The following is a 22,353-nucleotide window of genomic DNA, read 5'->3' on the forward strand; positions in this document are numbered from 1 at the left end:
AACCAACTTTCTAGCCTTTTTCCAAATAGTCAGTGGAGGAGTCATGAAGAGAGGTCCAGAAAAAACTTTTTGAACAGGAGAGAATTAATTTCCTGGGTCAGGTGGATCTTTAATATCTACCACAGTATGTCTGTAAGACACACATACAGCATAGTATGCTCAGTTCCAGTTCTGGGAATACTGAAAGAATGCTGTATTAAAATAATGCATCAGGCAGTTAATTCTTTCAATTTCCATGGGGACTAATCTGCCTTTTGGAGGAACAACTTCTTTTTGCTACAAAATCTTACCTTGGCTCGAGCCTGCCTATTGCATTTTCCCATTCCAAACTGCGTTCTACTATGGGCAGCCAAGTACACATGATGACTGCCCAGTTGTAGGTCAGAATCCCCATTTTCTGGGGGCCAATGAGTGAAAACTGCTGACACAGAGACATAAAACTCTATCAAAGGATAATATCAGATCCTCAACAAATCAGGATCAGATTTGGCTGCACATTACTTGGGAATACAAAATAACAGTGGCTTATACAACATAGTTTATTTCTTTCATGTAAAAGAAGCATACAGGGACAGATCTTAGTTCATGGCTTTCATCTTCAAGGTCAGTTGGTATTACAAAGCACAGGCTAGAATTTCAGCCACCGTGTCCACATTCCAAGAAACAAAAGAGGAAATACCACCAGAGAGCTTTCTTGTAAGATTCATATCATTGGCCAAACTAGTCACATGGCCAGCTGTCATCTTTGAGGGGGGCATGCTGCTGGTCCTCACAAAATGGAGGATTCCATAACAAGGGAAGATGGGAGGACTGATCCTGAGTAGAGAAGTAACAGCCTCTCCCAGTCAGACCAACCCTGTGAGATGTTGGGATTTGCCTTATCCTAGTTCTCAAAGATTGCACATACCTTTACCATTTCTATTCCTGCTGAGCACAGAAGAATAAAGATTGAGTTTGGCAATGGCAAGAGAAAGAATAGACTTCTTAAGGCTGATTAGCCTGGGGACAGGTGGTGAACTCTCAGTTGTGTGGTAGATAAATCAGTTTCCTTGTGGGCCTTTGCCCAGAAACCCAAAGACTCTGTCTGTCCCCAGCTTCATTATTTGTTCCATAAACAAAGGTTTGACTCATGGATAGGAAATATGTGGCACAAGTGCTATCTCCTGCTCCTCCTCCTCCTTTCCTTAGGGCAGCATTCTTCCCTGTTGGGCTGGAAACAGGACCTTAGAATCCTTCTCAACATATTGTTCCTGGCAGTTACTCTAGTACAAAAGACTTGGCATTAGTGTTTAAATATACTAGCCATTGTTAATTGCTTGTGGGAATTTTCACTCTGACAGAATCTCTGGGTATAATTCTTTACTTCATAGGAATAAATCTCTTATAGTGGAATTTTACATGCATCCACAGGGGAGAAAATTACTTAATATATAGTCTTGGCATTCTTCAGATTTCACCACTAAGTGACCACAATCACTCACACAGATGGACATGTTCTACATCTGATCTTTTGATTTTTTTACTTTACTGGATGATGAATTTCTCAAGGGCAAGAACTATATTTTACCATTTTTGTATCCCTAAGGTGCCTGGCTCAGTACACTTCTGAGAAATATTTTATCAATAAATGAATCACCTACCTTGGTCAAGGTCAAGTGGCTATCAAAGCAAATACTTCCCCAATAGCTGGTTACATTGTAGACTACTTACCTTCAAGTACTAGGGAGAGGCCTTATCTACAGTGGAGGTCACTAGAAAATAAGAGGGTGACAGGAAGAGCATTGGTGGTACCACAAAGGGTCTGGGTTTTTTCATAACTGCCTCACAAATGTTGAGTAACTAACACAGAAACCTGGTTACCAAGTGATAAGGAAAGGGCAGATATACTCTGAGAAGGTTTTTTTCCCCCAAGACTCTACCCATTTTTCTTCTTTTGACCAAAAGTCCAGGTCCTGGGTTAACTTGGCTCAGTGTTTTCTGTATTCTAGGAGGTGATTCAGGGCACTGTGCAAGTGACTGATCCATATTTCATGGATAGAAGTGTGACTGAAGATCTGATTCAATTAAGGTAGCTTATTCTCAGTAGTTTTTTATAAGTAGATTTTATAGATTAATACTAATACCAATCACGTTTTAAATACTGTGGTTCCATTGAAAATTTTGTTCAAAAAAAGCTACTACTCCTAAAAAAAAAATTTAAGAGCACTGACTTAGCTGGTTCACCCAAGTTCCATATTTAACTCTTCACAATGACCACAATCTTAAATAGTCATCGTAGCGAAAGCCGAAGGAAAGAAAAATGCCCAAATGATTGTTTTTGCTTAAAGAGCAGGGTGTGGGTTATGAGTAGATGCAGGTTGATATTTTCTCAAACTGACTGAGTTGAGGACAGGGGTTTTGGCTTGCAGTGCTCATCTTTTCTCTCTCCCTCTGGCCCAATCCTGGGCTAGATTTACCCTACTGAGGAAGTGTTCTTGCATTTAGATTCCCACGTGGCACAATGTCAAAGATGCTGTGGCTAACTGCACATGTTATTTCTGCATACGCTTCTCTTGCTTCTCTTCAACTTTCTTGTATGTCTACTTACTCTGGTCAGAAGGGCGGTGCCCACAGAAATAAGGCTCCCCTCTCTTCTTCAAGTCTAGAGCTAGTCCTAAGCAGTCACTGCCAGCTTCCTTCAAAAAGAATAGAAAAGGGAAGAAGCAACACTAGAATCTCTTTTTCACTCCAAAGCTTTGCAGATTTCTTCTCTCATTATTCTAACCTGCTTCTCTCCTCCCTTCCTGCTCAGTGATACCTACTGGTGGGGGCAGGAGGTGTTGGGGTGGATACAACTGAGAGGGGACCTTATAGACTTCACAGTAAGAACCAAGGTTCAAATCTGATTACACCTTTTCTCAGTAGTCTGATCTTGGGTTTAATTATCAGAAAGTGTCTTGATTTGTAAAATGTGGGAAACAGCATAGGCTGAGGATGTAAAAAAAAAAACAGTACAGAGCATGGCTTCTAACAGATGTTCAATAAATGCCACATTTCATTATCATCTTGGTATCACCTTGCTTCTGCAACCTCTTCTAAAGTCTCATTGTGTGTCAAAGAGGAGGTAGCTCTCTGTGGAGGAGGTATGTTTGTGTTGAGGTATGTGTGTGTTGGGAGGGGCAGGGGGCGTGGCACTCAGGTAAATCACTGGTGAGGATTTAGCACTAAGTCTGGGCCTGTTGTTGACCAAAAGTCACACTTTTGAATAAGCCCAACAGGTGCACTCCTAAAGGGAACATAGCAGGAATGTCAAAGAGGGGATGGGGAAGGTGGGGAACCAAAAAACCTCTGCTGACTAGTGGCTGTCCATCCTTTGGCCAAAAATCTGTGGCTATCTCTACCCCTAGTCCTGTCTTCCCTCACCTCCAGAGGCTCTTTTCAGTTAACACTCCCGAATGACCTGCCAGCACAGTAAGCTTGCAGATGGCACTCTGTCTCTCCTATTAACCCCTTCAAGCCATATCATTAATATAAATACTAAAAATTCTGCAATTAAATGAAAAGTATTTAATATGCATGAGTGGATATGCCATACACATATGGTTCAGTATTTGGGTGCTTATAATGTCCAAATTATAAAACAGCAGTCAGAGCAGACAATATGGTAACCCCTGTCCCAATTTTCATCCATCTTACCCACACACTGTGGCCTTGAAAATGTGAATATACGCATTCACTGACTTGCAGTTATGTCCCAAACTTTCCTGGGAAGCAAGACGGTCAGAACTGCTTTAATAAAGAGCATTATTGTGTCTTGTTGCTCTTTACCCACCTTTTCAGGGCTGCAGTTCATTGGAACTTCCCTTTACAGTTCCTTTCTCATCCTGTCAGCATCAGCACTTTGATGCCATTTATTTTCCAAGGACATCTGCTACTGATCCCAACAAATGGCATTAATCCAGTTCAGAGCAGTAACTGGATAACACGTTGCTGATGCTACATAAGTGTTAGTTCCCTTACTCTTTTCCTTCCCTTTTAGTACTTGCAACTGTCACTAACTAGTACTGAGACGTGGAGCAAATCAAGGCACTTAATCTTTCGCGACTTCAGTTCCCTCATATATAAAATTAAGAAGGTTGTGCCAGATTTTTCTGTGCTCAAAACCATTTTTTCCCTGAGTCTCCTCGTGCCTTCTTCATTGACTACTTGGAAAAAGAGTGGGGAGCTTATTTCTGCCACCTTATGCTCTTGAGGCAAGAAGGTCTTTCTGGGGTGTCGGGAGGGAATGGAGCCCTCGATTTCCTGAATTTCTGCTGTGAGCCAGGCACTCTCACATGCCTCAGGTCAGACTGGTCGCGGCAGGGCACAACCCGACAGCATTCAAAAGTAAAGAAAGACAACTGGTGTTAAGTGATCTGTCTCTACTTCACATTAACTTCCTAGAAACTCAAAGCACTCTACAGCTAATTCAACATTAATGTAACCCAGGGGGCCCCAAGAATTATTTCACCGCTTAATACAAGGCCACTAAATCCTGGCAAACATCAACAAGTGAGAAGTCCCAAATCAACATGCAGTTTCCTTTTTAATGCTTAAGAGAAGAAAAAGAAGGAAAGAAAGAAAGAAAGAAAGCAAGCTTTCCCCCTGCCCCCCCCCTCCCCCTGCCGGGTGTGAGCCACGCAGGCTCCATCACCCCAGGGCGGCGGCCGCGACCCTAGCCCTCCTCCACCCCGTGCCCCCCGCCCTCCCCTCCGGCTCCTTGTCTGCGCCCCGGCTCGCTCCGGCCCCTTTGCGGACTACCGGCACCCGGCCGGGCCCAGGGCGGCGCAGGCCCGCCACACACACCTCTCGTCCCAGTGTTAGGCCCGAGGGAGGTGGAGGACGCGGAGACCGGGAGGGTAAGGACACCGAGGCGCTAAGCTTCCAACGGCGTGGACTGCGGCTCTTCACGCCTGCCTGCGTGAGGCGCGGCCCCAGGTCCCGACCCCACATTCGCGCGCGGCCGCGCCGGCACGGGACCTCCCTCTTCGGCCGCCGATCTGCTTCCAGGGCAGAGGGAAGAGGCGGCGACGGGGCGGGGCGGGGGCTGCGGCGGGGGAGGGCGCCCGAGCATCCTCGCGGGCAGCACCGCGCCTCGCTGCGCGGGGCTTGAGGGCCGTGCCCACGTCCGCCCGCCAGCTCTTCCGCCCCGCGCGGACACGCGTCTCCCCCGCTTGAACCGGAACCTCTTGCGGAGGCCAGCGCCGCCGCCGGGGACCCGGGGGCCGACCGGGAAGCGCAGGGGGGAGGCGGCCTGCGCGGCGCCGCCCGCCATGGCCGCGGCGGGGTGAGCTAGGCTCGGCGGCCGCAGTCGCGCGGACCCGAGCGCTCCTCCGCCGCAGACAGGCCCGCCGGGCCAGGGCGGGCGCGCGCGAAGGCCGAGGGAGAGCCTGGGGAGCCGGGGCCGCCGCCCGCTCGTCGCCGCCGCCGCCACCGCCCATGGCGAGGCCCCGCCGCCGCCGCCGCTGCTGCTGACCCGGGGGCCGGCCGCGGCTTCCGCCCCCTCCCGCGGCGGCGGGCGGGCGGGCCTCCCCTTCACGCCCCCGCCGCCCGCGCCCCGCGCCCGGGGACGGGGAGGAAGGCGAGAGCAGCAGGAGTCGGGGGGCCACCGAAGATGGGGAACACTACCTCGTGCTGCGTGTCGTCCAGCCCCAAGCTCCGGAGGAATGCCCACTCCCGACTGGAGTCCTATCGGCCCGACACGGACCTGAGCCGCGAGGACACGGGCTGCAACCTGCAGCACATAAGCGACCGGGAGAACATCGACGGTGAGTGCGGGCGAGTCCGGGTGGCGGGGCGGGGACCTCGCTGAGCCCCCTTCTGACGTCCCCGCACCCCGCCTGCATCCGCGGTGCTCTGCCTGCACAACCGGGCGTCTGTATGGCCGAGGCTGCTTTTGCTTTCTCAGCCTGCTTCTGTAACCAGGGCAGGACGATGTCTTCGTCTCCGTAACCCGGGAGCTCGGGGTCCTCCCGACCCCGAGTGGCCCCCTCGGATGTACCCCCGAGTGAGCGGCGGGGAAACTTTGCCGGCGGGCGGCTCGGGAGTACCGTGGGGGCAGAGGGGCGCAGGTCGCGAGGTGACAGGAGCTGGCCCTCGTCCAGACTTGAGCGGCCAGTTCTGGGGCGGGGGCGGCCCGAAAGCCTGCGTTCCAGGCACTGTCTGAACGTAGCTACAAGCCAAGTTGTGCACGATCAGAGTGAGCTCGTTTGTCCTTTAAAAGGCGAAGGGAATGGATGATCCTTGGTGTAAATGAGGAAGGAGTGAATCCCATTTTGGAATCAGTCTCTACCTAGAGTTAGTTAACAGGGTTGGCATGTATCAGCTTTCCCCCGGAAACTTATAAATTGACCCCAATTGGCAGTTCCCTATTTCCGTTAAAAACTTAAAAAAAAAAAAAGATTTTTTTTGGGGGGAGGGTCGTGTAGGATTGTATAGCTTCACACGAATAATTAAAAAAACACAAAAAACAAAACTAGATTATCATTAGAATGGTTTGGAGACAGCTTTGGGTTGTCACCCAGTTTTTCCTTGGGGTGGAATTACAGTCCTATAGATTTCTGATTGAGCTGAGTGACGTTTGGTTTGGACTAGTGTTTGTAAAGGAAGTTAAAGGATTCATCACTGTACCTAGTAATGTTTATGTATTTTATTGGTCTCAGTATATTTGTTAATACTAAGTTATCCTTAAGCTGCGTGGCTTAATATCTATGGATAGGTAGTTTATGCATTATGCTTGAAACAGTTTACATAAAAAACTTAAAAAAATGTGAAATTGGTAACATATTCTTATGACAATGTGATTATTTCTTTTTTTTTTTTAAGCCCCCAAATCTCACAGTTGATGTAGTTGAACTAAGATGAAAAATTTTTTTGTTGAAATGAATTGACACAACTCTGTCACAAGTTATTCTTGACAGCTTTGGGATGTAGAATTTCCTCTAATGTGGAAAGCCAAATTTAAACTGCTAAAAGAAAGAATTTTCTCACTGTTTAGCCTCTTTTAATTTCTTCTAAATAGTAATGTCATCTCTACTCCACAGCAGTTTTATTAAATGAATACCATATATTAAAGGGACTAATATAACATCTGGTTTATAGTAGACATTTAGTAAATTAGGGTTCCATATGGTATTTGTAGTGTAGTTATATTAGATTTCCATTATCTTAACCTATTATTTAGATGTCTTTGCCCTATAGTTCTACTTTAATTTTATGCATTTAAAGGCATCTAGAAGAATATTCAGGTCTGGTCTGTCTTGATCACTGGTATGATCTAAGCAGCTGAAAGAAATGTCATTTCTAGTGTATAGTAAAGATTTAGTAAGTATTGTATTTTAAAGGAGTGAATGAATGAATGAGTTTATTATAGAAAGCTATTACCCAGTCTTATACAATGCTGACAGGCAAAAACATTTGGAAATAATTTCTCCATGTTATGCACTATTACTGAGAAGAGGCTTTATGTTTTAAATAATGAATTGAAAAATAGAGATGAAAGGAAGATTCATACTTCTTAAAGGCAAGCTATATACTATTATTGACTATAATAAGGAAATGGAGAAAAATAGTAATTATAACCATTTATTTGGCACTAAGTCTTGGAAGGATTTTGCCAAAGGAAAATAGAATAGTATTGTGTGTTCTTTCATTTGCAAGAAAACTAAGTTTTGGTCATCAAGTCATTTTTGAGAAAACATATGGAAGATTACCACCTCTTGTTTTGGAAGTTCAGGATAGTGTAAGAGACTCTGGGGCAGTTTAAGAAGATTTCTAATCTAGGTTAGTAGTTTCTTCCCATCTCAGAACTCACCCCAGATGATGCTAGTTTAAATCCAGATATACTAATTCACTATTTAAACAATACTCTCTTTGTCTCTCCCGTTCAATAAGTAATACTTATAGGATTTGCCTATCCATAGTTCTCAATGTTGGTTTCAATTACACCAGAGATCTAGGCGTGGGCGTTGGCATTAATATGTTTAAAGCTCTCCAGGTAATTCTAAGATGCAGGTAGGATTGAGAATCCCAGGCTGGATAAGTCTTGAAAGTGTTACCTGTTGTTCGGTGGCATTTCCCATAGATACTCATTCAGTATCAGAAGCTGGGAGAAGAGAACAGATTTAAGTTAAGTAGCATATAGAAATAGATACAGATTTTAAGTTCTGAATTATATTGCTAGATGATTAGTGAACACTTTAAAACCACAGCTGAAACATTCTTGATTCTGGTATGTAACAAAAGCTGAAGTGCTTAGATACCATCTTTATATTCCTTAAGACATCTCAGACAACTAGAGTTGAAAAGTTCGGAGAAGTTCATGGGGCTTCTGTGATAGGTCAGCTTCTTAAAATCACAGAGACATGAGGTATGAATCCATGTTTTCCTTGCCTAAAACACACAATGGGTAATATTTGTCCTGTACTGTTTTAGTGACTGAGTTAGGGCAGTTAGGCTTCTATGACACCTACCAGCAACTTGCCCTGTACTCAGTACCTTAGTGTTAGATTATTCATGTTTTTGGAATAATACATATTAGACTCATCAGCTCTGTAGATATTATTTCTCATAAAATTATTCTGAGACTGAGAAATAACAGAAAGACTTAATGACAGTGACAGTAATAATTGTACTCCTTATATATTGTGTACTCTGTGTCAGATGCTGCTCTAACTGCTTGATATCTATTCATTCTTTTAATACTCACAATAACCCTGTGGATAGTATTAACTTTAAGACAAAAGAATGAGGCAGAGAGAGGAGAAATGACTTGCCCAAAGTCATACAGCCAGTACATGACACATGGAAACTTTCCATTGTTGCTTGGATAGCCTGGGGCAGGGTGTCTGTCTTTGCAGTCATAGCCACAGTTTCTCAGAGGAAATATCATCTATCTGCAGTAGAGTGCCCTTCTCTAATTAGATTATTTCTGTGGGAGGAGAGAAAGAGGGGTGGATTTAAAGAGAATTTGAGATTTGATGAGACCGAGGAAAGTAGAACAGGATGCCTGTAACATCTGTACCAAAGTGTCAATTTAGGGTTTTGCCTCAAAATGATTGCTAGCAGTTTCATCCTCTGTAGATCAGTTGTCTTCTTTGACAAGCCAATTTCTCTATTATTCTGTATCTAATCTGTTAGGAAAGAATGGCCCTCAACCTTCAAAATATATCCAGAATCTAACTGCTCTCAAAACCTCTCCTGCTGCTCTTCTGAGCTAAGCCACCTAACTGGTCTCCCTGCTTCTACCCTTGCCCACTACAGTCTGTTCTCAACACAGCAGCCATGGTGAGATCCTTTAAAAACAAACAAACAAACAAAAAAACTAGCATGTGACTCCTTTGCTCAAAAACTGAGTGATTCCTTATTCCACATCAAATAAGAACTTTACAATGGACTTTTACCATGGAGTCGTTATAATAGACTTCAAGGCCCTGTGTGATCTTCCTGCTTCCTGGCTTACTTGCTAGCTCACACAAGCCACATGGGCCTCCTTCAGTGCTGGTTTTTGAATAAACCTGACATGTTCTCACCCTAGGGCCTTTGCTCTGTCCCTCTGCCTGGAATGTTTTTCTCTGTGTTTCTTCTTGGCTAACTCTCTCAACTGCCTTCAGTCTTGGTTCAAGCCTCACCTTTTCAGTGAAGCCTTCCTGATGGGCCTGCATTTAACATCTCTCCTGTTACCCCATCAGCAATCCTGGTACACATTCTCTGAATTACTGTTTTTCTTTCATATCACCTATAATGTGCATTATAAATATTTATATACATATGTCATAACAACAACTATTTCTGTCTGTTAGTATTTAAGTTTTACTAGAAGATTTTCATTTTGTTCACTGATGTAACCCAAGTGCCTGCTGCCCTGAAGACACTCTTTGTTTGAATGAATGAGTGAAGCCAGCAACTTCAAGACATCAGAGTCAGAGTATCATCTTGAATATTTATTGCATGAGAAGCATAGGAGGGAAATAGAGAATGACAAGACTTGTAATAATGAAAGTATAGTGGATATGAAACTTTTTGGTTTTGTTTGTGTTTTGACCTGAGAGGTAGCAGGTACGGCAAAATCCTGAAAATGAAACTTAAGAAAGGTTTTAAAGTGGGGCATCTGGGTGGCTCAGTCGGTTAAGCGTCCAACTCTTGATTTCATCTCAGGTCATGATCTCACAGTTCCAGGAGTTCGAGCCCTGCATCGGGCTCTGCACTGATGGTGTGGAGCCTGCTTGGGATTTTCTTTCTCTCTCTCTGCCTCTTTCTCTCTCAAAATAAGTAACCTTAAAAAAGAAAAGAAAAGAAAAGAAAGAAAACATAACAAAGAAAGCATACAAAAGAAAAAAAAAACCTAAACTGAAATAAACTATGGCTAATGGAAGTCTGCTTAACAATGTGATATATTTAATCTTTTTTTCCTTATCTCTTCAGATGAATGGCTTTAGCGGTGGCTTTCCATCCTTAAAGATCAACATGAGGCCAAAATGCATAATAAACCAAAAAGTACTACATGAACATATGCAATTATGAACATAGCCACTCATGGTGATTTTCTTTATTAAACATGAACTGTATTCTAGGATATACAGCAAATGATGTTTTCACTTCCCATAGTCAGAGAAGCTAGAAGCCTAAGGGGCTCATCCTCGGTATGGGAAAGATGACTGGAAAAAGTGCTCTCACTGTTACAAGGGTGGGGAGACAAAAGAGCAATTTAAGATCTAAGCACCTGTTATAGTATTAGCTTAAATTATTGTTCTTGGTTTTTTTTTTTTTTTTTTTTTTTTTTGGATATCTGCAGCCTCATCCCTTTGGCTTCATTTTTCTTGTGTCTCAGACCCACTTACCATTTCCAGCCTGATTAGCAAAACTATACCTGGACTTTCATTCCAGGCTAAGATTTATTAGCTGCACTGCTTGTAAGACTTGGGAAGACACCCTGATCAAGCATGGCCTGATGCATATTAGGCAATGTGGAGAGGTACACTTTAAAGGTTTGCTGAGAGTGCTGTTCTCCAAAGCACTATGATGATTCCATGATCTCTACTACACTTATTTTCCTCTCTATTTTAGAATCATGGAGTCATTGCTGCCCACCCTCATTTTACGGATAAGGAAACTGAAATTTGGAGAGGTGCTGTCTCTTGCCCAGGTTATGCCAATCATGGACAAGGGCAGTAGAATTTACTGTGTGTTAACTTTGGGCCAAGTGCTGTGCTGATTACTTGATCTGTATTTTTAAAAATCTTTATATCTTTCTCTCTATTTTACAGAAGAGGAAATTGAGACTCACAGGTTAAGAAATTTGCTCAAGTTTTCATAGCTAGTTAATGGCAGAGTTGGGATTCAATCTGCTGTCACCTGCTAAAGCTCCACCTCTCAACTCCCTGTGACAGCTAAGTAGGGAGTGACCTGGGTCTAAAATCTGGCCCCCCTCTTCCCATGCCTAGCCCATCATTCGTTCATTGTCTGTATTCTTTGGGTTGACAATACTTTGTGATTAGGATTTTTACTTTTCTGCCTGCTTTTTGAGAGGAGTGAAAGATTAAATGATTTTGTTGAATGGTAAATTTTCTCACCCTTTTCTACAAAGCTGATTGTCTCTGTTATCTTAAGGAGACAAATTACTTTCACATTTCTGGTTGGATGAAACCAACACAAAGATTAAATTTTGTTGGTATCTAGGAAAGAGCAGAACCAAAAGGAAAAAAATAATAAGATGCAGGACCTGTGAGTGGCTTTGAAATTCTGTTTTAGTCACACAGGGTCAGAGATTTAGCTCCAAGCGTGTCATATTTAGTTTAGGGAAGCAGCATTTGGTATTTTTCACGAGAGTGCTGTTGATGGTATCATGCTTGTCATACTTCAGAGTACAAATCCTTTCATGAGTCAACATATAGGCAGCCAGGCTCAGTCCATGGCAATAGCAGTTGATATCATGTGTTCAGTATCATTTTCAGATTTTCAGCGTATGGCTGGAAGGAGGGAAAGAGTTCATTTTCCCTGCAGCATTTTGCATCATCTTGAAACGGTGAGTAGTTTGTTGCTGGGATTCTTGGTCAGGAGATTGTTTCTTCTCTGTACTCTGAGACTCTCAACATTATTCTATCCTGCCTTTCCTGAAGAATGAATCAGGGCTCAAGAAGGATAAATCCAGGACAGGGTCTTCCCAGGTGGTTTATGGGATGTGCCTTTAGCTCTGTGAAGTGTGGTGGAGCGCATGAGAGCAGGAGCTGAATAATCAGGAGACCTGTGTTTCAGACATGGCTCTGCCTTTACTGGGGGACCTCTGTCCTGCTGGGCCTCACTTTCCTTTTTGCTTAAAAAGAATGTGTCTAAGAGTACTGTCTTGCTTTATGCCCTGAGGTACCTAAAATGAGAATCAAAATGAAGCTGAAATGCTTAATAAACCAAAAAGTACTAGATGGATGTGTGTCATTGAACATAGTACTTATGTTGATTTTCTTGCATTAAATATTAAATGTGTTCCAAGATATACAACAAAGTGTGTTTGAACTTTCCATAGCCAGAGAGGCTAGAAGCCTGAGGGGCTCATCCTAATAAAGACATCAATGCAGTCAGTGTTCATAAGGTAGTGCCAGAAAGATAACTGGAATTTTAGAGCTGGGTAGGATGAGGTTATACACAGCTGTATAACCTTTAAATGGGAATCTTGCTGGCAGTAGAATTTGGAATAGAAATATTACTCTTTCTAACATTTATTGTCCTTCTGGGTTGCAGTCTCTCCAAAGTCATACCGTGATGGCATGCAATGAGCAGTGGGACTCCTGGGAATAATAGAGTCCACCCAGGCAGTCTGCTGATTGTGCCATGGGAGTAACGTTCCTACTGATGTTAGTATGTACCCTTAGATGGAGGCTGAAGCCAGGTTTTTGTTTTGTTTTGTTTTATTTTGTTTTGTTTTTATTCTTCAGAGAAACTTTTAAGGTGCACATGTGCATAAATTTATTATATTAAAATACTACTTGGGGTGCCTGGGTGGCTCAGTTGGTTAAGTTTCCAGCTTCATCTCAGGTTATGATCTTGGGGTTCATTAGTTTGAGCCTCACATTGGGCTCTGTGCTGACAGCTCAGAGCCTGGAGCCTGCTTGGGATTCTGTGTCTCTCCCTCTTTCTCTGCCTCACCCCCATTTGTGATCTGTCTCTCTCTCTCTCAAAAATAAATAAACAAAAAAATATAAAGGAGAACTGATGGGCTGAAAAATGAGCTCAGTCAGCCTGAAACAAGTTATTGGGGGCTGTTTGTGCCCATTTCTTTCTAGAAGGAGGCTACCTAGATCCACGATTGCAGAGAGCTCAGATCTCTAACCCATTTCTCCCTTCCTTCTCTCAGCTGCTTGTAGCTGTTTCCTCTGGCTCTCTTCCTTTACTTCTAGGGGCTCTTTTCACTATCTGCTACTTGGAGGAAAGGGGTGTTCCAAAGCTCCAATGGATTGTTGTCATCTGACAGATAACTTCAAATCAGTAAGATTTTGCCTGGAAAGTCTTTCAGTGAATCTGAGAGGAGAGATCACCTCAGGAGTTGGTTAGCTACAAACTACTACACTCTGGACATCTCTGTTGCCTTGCTGTGAAGGTTGTTTTTATTTTATTTTTAAAATTTTTTTTAATTTTATTATTTTTTAACATGTTTATTTTGAGAGAGAGAGGGAGAGAATGTGGGGGAGGGGCAGAGAGAGAGAGGGAGAGAGAATCCACACTGAGAGTGTGGAGCCCGATGTAGGGCTTGAGCTTATGAACTGTGAGATCATGACCTGATCTGAAATCAAGAGTCGGATGCTTAATCAACTGAGCCATCCAGGTGCACCAAGTTTTTAAAAACTGGATTGGAAAACCTTGAGATCTTTTTTTCTTCATCTTTGTCAGAATATTGACATTTTTTTTTTTTTTTACATGTATTCATTTTTGAGAGACAGAGGTAGAGCACAAGCGGGGTAGGGGCAGAGAGAGAGGGAGACAGCGTATCTGAAGCAGGCTCCAGGCTCCGAGCTGTCAGCACAGAGCCTGACGCGAGGCTTGAGCTCACAAACTGCGAGATCATGACCTGAGCCGAAGTTGGATGCTTAACCAACTGAGCCACCCAGGCGCCCCAGAATATTGACATTTTATACATTAGTTTTGACTTTGTAAAGAAAATTTTATTTTTGATTTGTTTTTTAATATGGTTGAAAAATTGGACTGAAAGGCGGTTCTAAAAAGGAAGTTCTAAAATGTTTGGTGATGGTAATATTTCTAGGCTAAGTGTCTAGTTTTCCATGGTTATACTACCTTGATAAAAAATTACTGTAACCTGGCTTCATTACTTTGTAGCTGCATTACCTAGTACATGAATTTTAATTCCTGGGTCATTTTTTTGTACGCTTTATTCCCTACTGGGGATGTATAGGGGGGCTTCATTGGGTATGATAGTTGTAAGTGCCACGCTCAGTGGAAATGTACTAGCATCTGTAGACATGTCAATTGGCTTTTGGCACTGAGAAAAATACAGCTAGGTATAGTAAAGATAATTGTCAGCAATTGCAATTGCATCCTTGCCAGTTTGCTTTTTGAGCCTTGCAGAAATCTTAGTTGGACAATGAAATGCAAGTCACTTCTATTTTGGATACCTCTGATTATAGACCTTCTGGCTTTAAGGAGGAAGAACAGGAAATACCCTGCATGGGAGTTCATGTGCAATATAGCTTTGTGTTGCAAAACTGTAAATGTAGTGTTTAAAACATTTTATAAACAAATTCTTTCCTTTGGATGGATGCTTCTGTTCTTGGTGGGCAAAAAGGGAAAAGAAGTTATTAAAAATATTTTGATTATATTTGGTAAACTCCATGTCTCACTCTGCACATTTACCAATAGAGAAATTAGTGCATGGATAGATGGGTTAAGAGGTCCGTTCTTTGCCTCTCAAGAAAAGATTTCACTCTAAATTCAGTATTCTGTCCATTATGACTCTATATTCTTATAGAATATTAATTGATTACAGCTATTCCATTAAGTATAATCATAATTATCCTTTAAGCTGTCTCTTGGTTTTAGGTATGGATGCAGACTTTGTATAGTTGCTTAAAAGTCTAGGTTTTAGGACTTCCTGTGTATCCTGTCAAAGTCCAGGTTGAAAAATGAAATCATGATGCTTTGTTTAATTTAGTTTCAAAAATTTCAAACTCACAAATTCATCAAGGATTACTTCATTTACAGTGAGTATTACTTTTTTCAGTTTATATGGGTAATTTTATTTTTCCACAGCCTTTTTTCTCTCCAGTTGTGTGTAAGCGTGCTGTTACTTTAATGTGTAGTTTTACTTGAAAGCACTGGTTAACAGGGTTTATATAGCATTAGAGATCGCCTTCTTTCTTCTGAGAGCTAGAGTTGATGTTACTGAAGAGATACAAGTTGTTTATTCACTTTATTTTTGGCATATATTTGACTCTTTAAAGTAAATCTAATGTCTGATTTTTCCATTTCTTATATTTTGTAGGAAGTAAAGCCTAGCAAAGCTGATATTCAGAAGTATTAACCACTCAGGGTTAAATTTAAGGGGTAGGGAATATATTCTTGCTTTGTAAACCATTTGCTTGTGTAGAAGATGGTTGTTTCAGACAGGCCACATATCTTAAGCACCATGCATGCTCTCTGTGCACACTGGGCTGTTGTAGGGTTCTCTTCTGCAGTAGGAGGGTTACTTTGTAGCTCAGGTTATGAAGCTGTTGGCAGCCTCTGGGTGTTGGAGGTCAAGTGTATGGACAAAGAAGGTGAGGAGGAGCTGTGGCAGAATGGTTAAGGTGGGATAAGTCAGGGAGGACCCAAATGCAAGGCAGCATGCATTGTAACAGCCAGGCCCTGAGAGGTGAGAAATAGGCATCAGAAGTGGAATGGTTGCTTTTATAATTGGTGATGTTTGGGTGCCTCTGCATCCTTGAGACCAATTTGGGATGGATAGCAAGCGTGGCAGTGATTTTCTGAGTTGATGGAGATGGTCTCCTGGGAGAGGCCCTGTGGACTTCTGACATGAAACCAGGAGACTGGATATCCAGATAAAATTGTCTTCTCTCATTTAACTAGTACATATTGAGAGGAACATTTGTTGAATTTTTTGAAAATGAAATTTGTTCCTTTGCCTGGGTATTTATAAGACAACATTGTGACAGGACTAGAAGGAAAGAATGAAGGGGATTGTGGGAAGGAGTGTTTGGCCGAAGTGAAAATCTAAGTGCAAAGGGCTCATGTCTGTAGGTGAGTGTGTACAGTATTCTGCTAGATGGAAGCCACTTACCTCCACTAGGCATGGCTTAATGCAGCCTTGTCCTTGCCCCTTAGTCTCCTGTGTCCTCAGACTGGATCTGTATATTCACTTTGGACATGGAAGGTTGATACTTCATGGTATCAAATGAGTGCTTTTTCCTTGCTATCTGTATCTGGCTGTAATTAACACTGAAACGTGTCAAACTATAATATTGATATTTAGTAGAGAATAACAGTATAAATTGACAATGTACTTTTTAGTTTTTTATTTCTCAAAGTAATGTTCATATGGGTTTTTGTCTTGTTTAGCCACATTCACATGTGAAAGTGTATTTACTGAGCCTAGCTTCTTAGTGTAAAATTCAGGGACCTTTTCAGTAAAGCAGGAGTTCTTAATGAAGCTATACCAGGGTTTCTCAGCCTTGGCATTATTGACATTTTGGGTGGGATATTTGTTGTTGGTGGTGGGGGCTGCCCTGTCCATTGTAGGATGTTTAGCAGCATCCTTGCCTCTACCCACTAGATGCTGGTAGAGTACCCCCACTCTCAGTCATGACACCAGAAATGTCTCCATACATTGCCAAATACAATTTCCCCAAGGAGCGACTCTCCCTCTACTTCTCTTGAGGACCATTGAGTTACAGGCTCTAGGATTCAAGGTGAAAAATAAACAGAGTAACTTCCTAGTGGTTTGGCTGTCTTGGTCACTTTCACACATTCAAGGCCTGGGGTAGAACTTTATAGACTCTAGGCTGCACTGCTCCAGGGAGTGCCATTAACTTCAGACTTGATGTGAATGATGCCCTGCCCCTCCTCTACCAGTTTTGCACAGCGTTGCATTGTTCATTTGAACTCTTTAGAATTAGCATCGTGTTCTAAGATGGTGCTTCTAATGGTATTATTGACAGAATAGACATTGCCTGCATTTCTGACAATGGATGGTGTGCACCAGGGAGTTGTGTAATTTATTTACTCAAATTCAAAAATCACTTAATCTTCTTCCCTTACAGCTTCTCTCTTTTTCTTTTCTTTCCTTTTCCTCTCTCTTTTTCTTTTTCTTTTTTTCTTTTTCTTTTACTTTTTCTCTTTCTTTCTTTCTTTCTTTCTTTCTTTCTTTCTTTCTTTCTTTCTTTCTTTCTTTCTTTCTTATTTTTAGTATACTGAAAGGTACGGTAAGTTTTTCTTCTTTTAGCCAACAGTTTTATTTTTTACTTCAATTTTAAAATCGGCTAGTGCTGTGTGTGGGTTTTTCATATTTTATAGTACTCACAGTGGGTTTTCCTTTTGAGAGGCTATTCTGATAAAGAATATAAAAATGGAATGTCTTGTATATTCTGTAATTCTCTGGTCTATGTTTTCTGACAGTAGCTTTGGCTTGGTTTGACAATGCTCAGTGCAATTTAGTATTTTATGGATCTTTTGAAATTTCATCAACCACAGCTTGATAACCTGGCCTCCAGGGGCAGGCAGTGAACACAGGATGTTTGATTCTTGGGTCTGACATTCAAGAACATCTTAGTAGAAACCTTTGGGGCGGAGTGGGGAAACCCTTGTTGCATCTGTGTGGCACTGTTACACATTTAGGGAAAAAAATTTTAAGGAGGTACCTATTTATTTGATTTCAAGAGTCAGTTTCTTTACCTGAGGACACTTCTGCTGGAATAAGGACGTGGTGGCATTGGTTTCTTGAAATAGAGGTTAAAAATTTAAGTCTTGATTTATAGCTTGTCTAGATGAAGAATGCTCCAAGAAATGTGGTGATGTTGTATTCCTGACAATTAATTGTTTTCTCTAAAAATATTTGAGCCAAAAATGTCAGTCCCTTAGATGTAAAAGTATAAAGATACAAATGGAAGTGATTCTTGAATTCTTGAACTTGAAGATATTTTCCAAAAGCCTGAGGTTTGAAAATGTATAATCAACCTCTTCTGCGCCCATGTAGCACACATTGTTAGGAAACGTTATCATTATAGAATGCAGCTATTCATTAGAGAGGTGGTTTTCAGCACCCTTGTTACAGAGCACAGAGGGAAACAGGGTTGCCTGAGCCATTACTACAGGATTGAAAAGGCTCCTGGTAGAAAGATGGGAAGACCAAGTGTTCAGTGCTGTGACTATTTCTGGGGCTGTCAGTGTCTGCAGAACCATTAGTAGCATTTTTGGAGTCATAAGAAGGAGCCTTACTTTGTTTATAAGGCACATCTGGAAGGGACGTGGAAGATAAACTCATCTGATCAAGCTAAGCCATGAAGAAATAGTTAGACGTTGGTTATTTCTCTTTATTTTTTCTGTATTCTCCAAAGTGACATTAAGTATTATTTTTACGGTGAATCTAAAGCTTAACCAACCCCAGTATATGCCTGTTTCCATGAAATAAGGTCTCTCAGGGAAGGTCTAGCCTTACCCAAGCTAAATGTATTCTTGAGCTCTTTCACCTGCTTTTCAGATGGAAATTATATACAAAGCCTGTTTGCACAAAATGAAAATATGACAAAACATATTTTGTACCACATAAGGGCTTTTAGCAGTTTGTGGGGACCAGGGATATAATTCTGAAACAGAAAATTATGATTATAGAATATTTAAGATATTTTCATTTTAAGCATATAAAAGCATTGGAACAAGAGGAACAAAAGTGCTGCTTGTTAGGTGCCCTTACAGGACCTCTTTTGGTGAACAGTTAACTAGCTAATCATTAGGGTATTGTATATAAAGGGGTATTTATGATGCATTGAAATCCTGTTCTCTTAATAAAGACTGATGCTTTTCTTGAGTGTCTTTAGCTTACCAGTTTATGGAGCCATTTCTCCTTGTACAGCTTGGTGGTTCAATTTAGCCAGCCCATGGTGGGAGTGATCACTCAGATCTAAATTAGCTGTATTGTTTGTTTCAGACTGTGTAAATAGTTCATCTAATTTAGATATTATTATAAGATGCTTGGTAAATGATGTTTTGGCTTTCATTTCACTTTTTTTACTCCACTGAAGTCTGTCTAGAATACATGTCTTGTTAACTATTTTTTATTTGAAAATAACTGTTAATGCTGATGGTGGCTGTGGCTGAAAACTGATCACAATTTTTTTTTTTTTTTGAACCAGAGTTCAAAAGTGGTGACAGGTTTTTAGTTTGGAATTCGTGCTGCAGATAAAGAGACCGTATTAAGCAGAATGCTAATACTGGAGGAACTAGGCAAACAGAGAAGTGGGGGCGAGTTCCTTTCCTTTTAAACTAGCATTTTAGCAAGTCGTAAATCCTCTATGTGGATGTGATTCTAGAATGTGTTCTCTTCAACCACAGAGAAGAAGTTGGAGAGAAAATGGAATTTAGTAGGCAGGTATTGGCTGAGAGATGCCTATTCTCCAACACGTTAGGGGGAAATTAGTGGTACCTGCAATGCCTAGGCTCAGAGTCACGACTACAGTAGTCAGATTACTCTAGTCGGTCCATTGAATTCCCCCTGTGGTGGGGGCATTTTTAAGAAGTGTGAGAATTTGATGCCCACTGCCCCCTCCCCCTATAGGATTTTAAGGTTCAGTTCTTAAGTAGGTCAACAAACATTGGTTCCTCTAAGTGCTAAGTTCCCTGTTCCCTGCTGGATGCTGGGAATGCAGTAGCAATATAACTTGGACCTTGCCCTTAAGGTCCTAATGATCTATTAAGGGAGACAGATCTATAAATAAATGATTGTAGTGTACAGAGGTAGAAGGGAGGCCAGAATGATTACCTCTGCCCTGGGTGATAAGGGTATGTGGTCAGGGAAGGTTTTGCCAGGACAGCCCTATGGCAAGGACAAGAGGGGTGGGAGTGGGGAAGAGACAGGAAGTGTGCTACAGGCAGATGGAAACTCTGTTTCTGAAAGATCCAGGATGCATTGGGACATAGGTTCATTCTGAAGTCAGTAAGTAATGTGGAACTTTTTGGTGGCTTAATACCCAAAAATCTTACATAATGGATTATGCTTATTAGGAGGACATTTGTTCTAAAAGATTTCATAATGGATGGATGTGCATTGGAGAACAGTTTTGTGTATTTTGCATATCTTCTAGATTTTGTAAAAGGATTACTCAAAGTTGTAACATGGAAGACAGGATAGAGGTTTTCAGACCTATGAAAGCAATATGCTGTTTTTGTTGAGTATGAGAAAATAGAGTCCTAGAACATTCATACTGTCAAGTACCATAGAGATCCTCATTTTACAGATAAGGCAACTGAGCTAAGAGGGATTGCTCTTCAGCATCACACAACTAGTTTATAGTGGTTTGCAGCCTGAGAGCAAGTCCCCTGATTGGGCTGGGGAGGAAAAGAGGCAGGAAAGTTAGAGCCTTTTCTCTCAACACTACAGTTCCCACAACAAGGTTAAATATTCCCAAGAAATTAATCTTGACCCATCTTAATTTTGTTTTGTTTTGTTTTTTTTTTACAACCTGAATGATAATTATGTCTTAGAGAATTATGTTAGTTATTAAGCTGTGTAACCAATTATCCCCAAATGTAGCAGCTTAGAGCAACAGTATTTTTTCTGTTTCTGTGGGCCAGGACTTCAGGCATAGATTAGCTGGGAGCCTTTGGCTCAGGTTCTTCCATGAGATTGTAGTCAAGCTGTTGGCTGGGGCTATAGTCCTCTCAAGGCTCAACTAGGAGAGAATCTGCTTCTAAACTTACTCAAATGGATGTTCATGGCAACAGATGCTCTTTGGTTGTTGTCAGTAGTTCCTTGCTATGTTTGCCTTTCCTTAGGGCAGGTAGCAACGTGGTATCTGGCTGTCTCCAGAGGAAGCGATCTGAGGGAGAGCATGAGAGAGCCCCAAGATGGAAGCTACAGCATTTTTATAACCTGAGTTTGGAAGTAACATGCCATCATTGCTGTTTGTTAGGCTCAAGTCTCTGAAATCCAACCTATACTCAAGGAGATGGTATTACATAAGAGTGTGAAAACCTAGAGATACTTTAGGGGCCTCTTGGAGGCTACTTACCACAAACATTAATTACGTTTCTTTTGGTTGTAACAGAAGTCCACTAAAACTGATTAGAGTGGAAAATGGGGGAAGGAAGAGTTATTGGAAGTATATGAGCGTATTTTATGAACTGCCATGGTGCAGAACATAACTGAGTCTTTCAAGGACTTGGAATTGGGAGTTGAATAGCTTATAGGAATTGAGGCAGCTATCTCTTTCAGTATTTTGCTTTTAAATTCTCTGGTCAGTTTTAGTTGATCTTATCTTTCTCTGTGTCTCATATTTATTTTTCTGTGAATCTTTATTCTCTTTATAAAATAGCTTTCTTTCTTTGAACATGGTACAAATGGCTACCCCAATGTCTTCAATTCTAGGTCCACAAAAGACTGACTAGAATCTCTGTGTTCTAATTCCCCAGGAGAAAGGATTGAGTTCACTCAGATTATTTAATAGGATGGCTACCCCCGACAAAAGGTGTCCAGTCATCTATGGCGTAGTGAAGGTCAAGTTTGGGGATATAGACAGGAAGCCTTTCCACTGTTTGTTGTGGAGAATGAATATAAGGGGTGAGGTTGGAGGGGTTAGTGAATGGTTGGGGGAAGCAGATTTCAGAGAATGGCAGTTAGAAATAGTTTTCTCATATATTTGTTTTTTAAGATCATAGTTTTGGTTTTCCTAAGGCATTCCCAAATATAGTAGACCTAAAATGAGTGAATTTGGGTAAAACTCAGGTTGGGGAGAAGTTAGCACCCTCTTTTGAAAAGATGAACCTTAGCGTTAGCAGAAAAGCATGGTTATGTTAAGAAATTAAAAAAAAAGTCTTTGAGACTTTTGGTGACTTGAAAGCTAGAAAATAACTAAGTTTTGAATAAAATTATAAATAAAATTACAATTTATTTCTCTCTGAACTTGCCCCTTATAAATTCCAGGTTTGTCCACTTTTTACAGAATGTTCTTATGCTATGAACATCTGTCAGCTCTCCCATCTTAGATTTTTTTTTTAGCAGTTTATATAACTTAAATTAACTTAGCACTTCTAAAATGTTCCATTTAGTGTCTTAACACTCACTATGCTTTTGGCTCTAATTGATTTAAATAAATTATAAAAATGCTAAGAAGGTTTTTATTGACA

At 41.5% G+C, this 22,353-nt stretch overlaps 1 protein-coding gene across 3 annotated transcripts in view; it reads left to right on the plus strand.

Moving 5' to 3' along the window:
• Window positions 1-22,353, plus strand: part of CCNY (cyclin Y) — a 310,791-nt gene that overhangs the window by 77,184 nt on the left and 211,254 nt on the right. Inside the window, exon 1 of one of the 3 annotated variants that reach the window (XM_015078879.3) lies at window positions 5,335-5,786. The exons of the other annotated variants lie outside the window; for them this stretch is intronic. Coding sequence (XP_014934365.2) covers window positions 5,633-5,786 — 154 coding nt within the window. The 5' untranslated portion in view covers window positions 5,335-5,632. Of the gene's footprint in view, window positions 1-5,334; window positions 5,787-22,353 lie in introns of those variants that run through there. 3 annotated transcript variants of the gene reach the window in all.

This window comes from Acinonyx jubatus, chromosome B4 (assembly GCF_027475565.1).
Source record: "Acinonyx jubatus isolate Ajub_Pintada_27869175 chromosome B4, VMU_Ajub_asm_v1.0, whole genome shotgun sequence".
NCBI lineage: Eukaryota > Metazoa > Chordata > Mammalia > Carnivora > Felidae > Acinonyx > Acinonyx jubatus.